Here is a 5,399-nt window from a genome sequence, read left to right as displayed (position 1 = left end):
AAAATACACAATACTCCTGGGTGGCACAAAGCCGGCGCACTCCTTCCTATCAGTTCCATCTATTGGCACACAAACGCTGATTAGAGATTAAGTGCCTGCTGGAACGCAGCAGCAGCAAGCGGCAAGCCGCTCAAAGCCATTGTGCTGCAGAAAAGCCAGATCTCACCAAATTTCGAAATCTGAAGAACAATGCTCGGTGTGTTTTCAAACCAGGGCTCGTCACGTCATAATGTGCTTTTTAAAAGCGGTCGGCATGCCGTGAGGTCCCATCGCTAACACAAAAGCCGTGGGCTCAGCCAAACAAACAACCCAAGAGATCAGACCGTCTGGAACCAATGGCCGAAGGAGCCCCGTAAGAAATCGGTTTACGTACGCCATCCTTCACATCTCCCGCAGTACAAAGTCAACATTCATTACGTCAAATAAATTAACCCCGGCTGACTGCGCTACATGCCTGCGTGCTTTAAAGTAGAGGTACGTGTTGATAAGTGCCAAAGAACACGCTGAGCCCCCTTTGCTTGTTTTTGATTGACGAATTTTTCACACTTTTTAAAGCGTCCTCTAAATCAGCTTTGCGACTGAAGCTAACGAGGAAAACTCCAATGCCCTGTAAGGAGGGATTTGTTGGCAAATGTATACCCAAAGGCACATCTTACATCAAAAGTAAGACTTGATTCTTAATTAAACCGATAGAATACAGCGGCGGTGACAGCTCCGTGGCGCTTCGCCTCAGTAAAACTTAACAGCCACTAAAGTTTCTTCTGAGCAATGATTAATGCGTCCAATTTCTGTGATCTGTATTGAGCCTAGCATCATGGGTAATTAAATGATGGTCTACAGAGCACTGACTGCTCCCATAAAATGACAAGGCCATAATTATCATGAAGCGTGGTTACCCTCTGTCTCAAATACTAATTGTGTATCAATAACCGAGTGGAAGATGTCAGGAGAATTTACTCCCAAACCAGCCCAAGCTGTGCCAATAGCTCACAGCCACAACGCTGCAGTCAACAACACCCAGTTCTCTTCTTCACACACACACACACAAAAAAAAAAATGCAAGTAGACTTTTGCTATTCATACGGCGCATATTTATTCATTGAGGAATATCACAGGTACATACAGTGAGATGTGTAAAAACCAACAAATGTAATTACCCGCTTCCAATGTATTTACATCGCCAAAGATAACAACTGCAGTGTTAATCCATCAACATGGAAATAAGACCAAAAGGCAAACCTCTAACCTATTATATTCCCTTGTGCAAAACAACCTGCCAGACTCGCAGGCGTCTGTATTAAAAAAACGGAGGCTCACCCCGCTGAATACTGAACGCCGCGCGTTCGCTTGTAACGCCTCAGCGGCCGAGAATACAGCTTCCTCCAGTAAATACAATAACAGCAGCATTACACTCTTAGAAGAAGAGGGATGTGCTGCGAGGAGCCGTTTGTACTTTTCTCATTGAGGTTGCCCGTTTGAAAACGATGCCTGTTTATGAATCAGACGCAGCGCGCACACACACACACACACACACACACACACACACACACACACACATATAGTGCAGTGAAGCCTCCTCGGGGACGGCGTGGCCGTCCAAGAGTCAAAAAAAACGTTAATATAGGAGGGGAATATTGATGTTTCCTTTACTACCATTTAAATCAAGACTGTTATTTTTATTATTGTTGTCCCTCTCCAAGATGAATAGGGTGATAAACAGAGACGCCCGCCCCGGTCTCGTTGACATTTTAGGGAGTCCTTTTGGAGCAGTAAAGATGCCCACTTGATGGATACCAGAGCTCTATAGACAATGGGAAGACAAAATGAGGAATGCTTATGGATGCAGAGGCGGATAAGGAGAATAAATAGAGAGGACATGGGGTAGTACACAAACGAAAAGATGGAGGTGAAGGTGGAAACGGCGAGGAACGGTAAAGGAGAAAAACCCACTGTGCAGAGACAGAATACCAGAGTCCATCAGCATGAAAAAACTCCAGGACAGGGTAAGACCGGGAGATGTACATCCGGGGAGAGCTGTACAGAGCGGGAGACGGAACAGACAGCCACAGCAGCAGCCGTCAACTAGAGAAGATGGAGGAAAAAAAAAAGAAAAGAAATAAATAACTCGACACGTTTGACACGCTCTCTGTCTCTTCCTCTGTGTTCTCAGTACACCGGTCTGTAGAGAAGCTCCCCAGAGGCGAGTCTGCGTTTCAGCTCCTTCCACAGCAGCTCCCTCTCCTTTAAAGCACCCTTCATGAAGCCTCGGTTCTCCTGGGCTCTCCGAGACAGGTAGGGCATCACCTCACTCACCGGCCCATAGGGGACGTACTTATAGACGGGGAAGCCAGCCTGGCCTGCGGTTCGTGGTGGATGGGAGAAAACAAAAAAGAGGAGAAAAAAAACAACAACAAAAAAAGGCATGATATGAATGAAGATGGAAGATATCTATTTACAAACGTTATTTTTGACGAGCTCCAGAGAGCGCGTCGCCACTGGACGCCATCTCAACAGCCCCCCCCCCCCCCCCCCCCCCTCGACCGAACGATTGCTACGATTCCTTCTAATCAGGCGGGTTTGCAGCGTTTGCACGGGCGCCCTCAGTTTGCCGCATTCAGTCAGGCTCTCACGCTGTGACCGCTTTGCCGGGGATGACTCACTGAAAGGAACGTCCCTTCGACTAATCCACAATTGCTCGCGAAGTCGCGACGAGATAAAAAAAAAAAAAGTCACGACAACAACGTCGTGGGCCGCCGAATATCTGAAAAACGGTATCATGAACACTGAATACGGCAGCCTTGTCGTAAATGATGGGCAAATGATAAAGATCTCATCTCCAACTCAATTTCTTCACGTCTCAAAAATTCAAAGACCGGCTGCTCGGTCCTTCGAGAAAACCCGCAAAAGAAAACACGTGTTTGTCTGTTTACATCAGTACCGGTCAAGGCCGTTTCAACTTGAGCCTCACGTTGACAGACAAGTTGCCTGCCGCCTCCGCGTCTGTCTTTGACTGACAAACAAAGTGGTGAGAGAGCCGGGCAGCGGCGCTTCTTTAAGACAGCTCATCAATAGCGAAGCGCCTCAGTTCATATGTCCCCTCGCGGGCTGCAGACTGACTTCTACATGTGCGCGCCTCACGCTGTCCGAGAGGCCCTGTAGGGTATATAGATGCGCAGCTGAAGGGTCTTTAAGAGACGCGGCTGAGAGTTATGGCGGACGGCGGCGGATACAGATCCCCGCGAAGGCTGACCTCAAACCGTCAAGTCGTCCCTATGTAGGGCAGCGGCGATCGTGGCCGAGTCATTTGGTTGTTTTTTTTTCCTCACCCAGCGGGAAGCTGATCTGATCACACATGCCCAGGAGTTGACCGAAGAACACCTTGTTCTCTCTGGCTGAGAGACCCACCTCATTCATTCTGAAGAGAAGAGAGAGCGAGAGAGAGAGAGAAGAGAGAGGCGAGAGAGAGAGAGGAGAGAGAGAGAGAGAGAGAGACGGAGAGAGAGACAGAGAGACAGAGAGACAGAGAAACAGAGCGAGAGAGACAAAGACAGAGAGAGAGACAGAGAGAGAGAGAGAGAGAGAGAGAGAGAGAGAGAGAGAGAGAGGAGAGAGAGAGAGGAGAGAGAGAGAGAGAGAGAGAGAGAGAGAGAGAGAGAGAGAGAGAAGAGAGAGAGAGAGAGAGAGAGAGGAGAGAGAGAGAGCGAGAGGGAGAGAGAGACAAGAGAGAGAGAGAAGACAGAGAGAGAGACAGAGAGGAGAGAGAGACAGAGAGAGAGAGACAAAGACAGAGAGAGAGACAGAGAGAGAGACAAAGACAGAGAGAGAGACAGAGAGGAGAGACAAAGGACAGAGAGAGAGACCAGAGAGAGAGAGAGACAGAGAGAGACAGAGAGAGAGAGGAGAGAGAGAGGAGAGAGAGACAGAGAGACAGAGAGACAGAGAAACAGAGCGAGAGAGACAAAGACAGAGAGAGAGACAGAGAGAGAGAGAGAGAGAGAGAGAGAGAGAGAGAGAGAGAGAAAGAGAGAGAGAGAGAGAGAGAGAGAGAGAGAGAGAGAAAGAGAGAGAGAGAGAGACAGAGAGAAAGAGAGAGAGCGAGAGAGAGAGAGAAGAGAGAGAGAGAGACAAGACAGAGAGAGGAGGACAGAGAGAGAGAGAGAGAGAGACAGAGAGAGAGACAAAGACAGAGAGAGAGACAGAGACAAAGACAGAGAGAGAGACAGAGAGAGAGAGACAAAGACAGAGAGAGAGACCAGAGAGAGAGAGAGAGAGAGAGAGAGAGAGAGAGACAGAGAGAGGACAGAGAGAGAGAGGAGAGAGAGAGAGACAGAGAGACAGAGAGAGAGAGACAAAGACAGAGAGACAAAAGACAGAGAGAGAGAGACAGAGAGCGAGAGAGAGACTTACAAAAACAACTTTGTACGGATTGAAAAAAAGAAAAAGAAAAAACTATTGAAAGTGTATTTTTCAATGGTGGTATGATTTAAAAGCGTACCTCTTCAAGGTGCGCTTCACTGTGTCCTCATTATGGGATGCCACCATAACGTTGGCATTTCTGGTCAGGGCGATCTCATCCAGCACATAGTCCAGACACCTTACACAGACACAGACATCCAAACGCACAAGGCAATTTAATGGCACCACTCCTGTCTTTGACCGAATGGTGAACTGTCACCTGTGAACCGTGAACCACCACAATTGTTTTTTCTGGGTTAACCTTGTTTAATAGCTCGTCCAAACCGATCGCTCATTTAGCATGTTTGATTTAATGTGTGTTGCGGGACTATCTTTACTAAAACACTGAAGTATTCCAAAACACTGAATGTATTTACATAAAATTCAAACCAATTCATTCAGGGAAGAACTCGGCCTTCTGCTTTCCTGCTGGTGTGGCTGTGTTTATATGCATGTGCTTTACCATCATCTGCATATTTTAAATCCTCCGCCTCCTGCTGTGCTGCGGCGGATCAGCTAAACTCTGTGTCTCTCATATTTTGATGTTTACCTCAAAAATCAAATGCTTGAGGGTGGCCCTTTTTCTCTTTTTGTGAAAAAAAAAAACAAAAAACATATTGATAACCACGGGGTGATTTCTTTTGAGATTTGCCTAATATCGACTGAGGGGAATGTAAGAAAAGTGTTATGACACAGCAGCCCTGCAGCTGGACGCTCCTCTGTAACTCGCACTAGGATTACTTATAATATAATTATTATATTATTATCCTGTAAAATGGACCGTGCTGTCCAGTGCGGCAGATTTGTGCCTCGAAGGTCACCAGTTTTAATCTTTGAACCTCATGGGGAAAAAAAGCAGGGTGGCACCATTTTCTTTTCTTTTTTTTCTTTTTTTTATTCAAAACTGCTATCCAATGGCAAAAGGCTGTAGCAGCAGACAGAGG

General features: G+C 46.9%; 1 protein-coding gene across 1 annotated transcript in view; it reads right to left on the bottom strand.

Annotated features, from left to right (window-relative positions):
• Positions 1-1,091: 1,091 nt before the first annotated feature.
• The window catches only part of prodhb (proline dehydrogenase (oxidase) 1b), a 7,095-nt gene continuing 2,787 nt past the window's right edge, over positions 1,092-5,399 (bottom strand). The window contains exons 3-6 of the mRNA XM_068720683.1: positions 4,496-4,594; positions 3,327-3,415; positions 2,174-2,357; positions 1,092-2,082 (exon numbers count right to left, since the gene is read on the bottom strand). Of these exons, the coding sequence (XP_068576784.1) occupies positions 2,079-2,082; positions 2,174-2,357; positions 3,327-3,415; positions 4,496-4,594 (376 nt within the window). The 3' untranslated portion in view covers positions 1,092-2,078. The remainder of the gene's footprint in view (positions 2,083-2,173; positions 2,358-3,326; positions 3,416-4,495; positions 4,595-5,399) is intronic.

This window comes from Cebidichthys violaceus, unplaced genomic scaffold (assembly GCF_023349555.1).
Source record: "Cebidichthys violaceus isolate CVI_PGR_0920_01 unplaced genomic scaffold, fCebVio1.0.p SCAF_26, whole genome shotgun sequence".
NCBI lineage: Eukaryota > Metazoa > Chordata > Actinopteri > Perciformes > Stichaeidae > Cebidichthys > Cebidichthys violaceus.
This window is presented reverse-complemented; position numbering and strand designations above follow the sequence as displayed.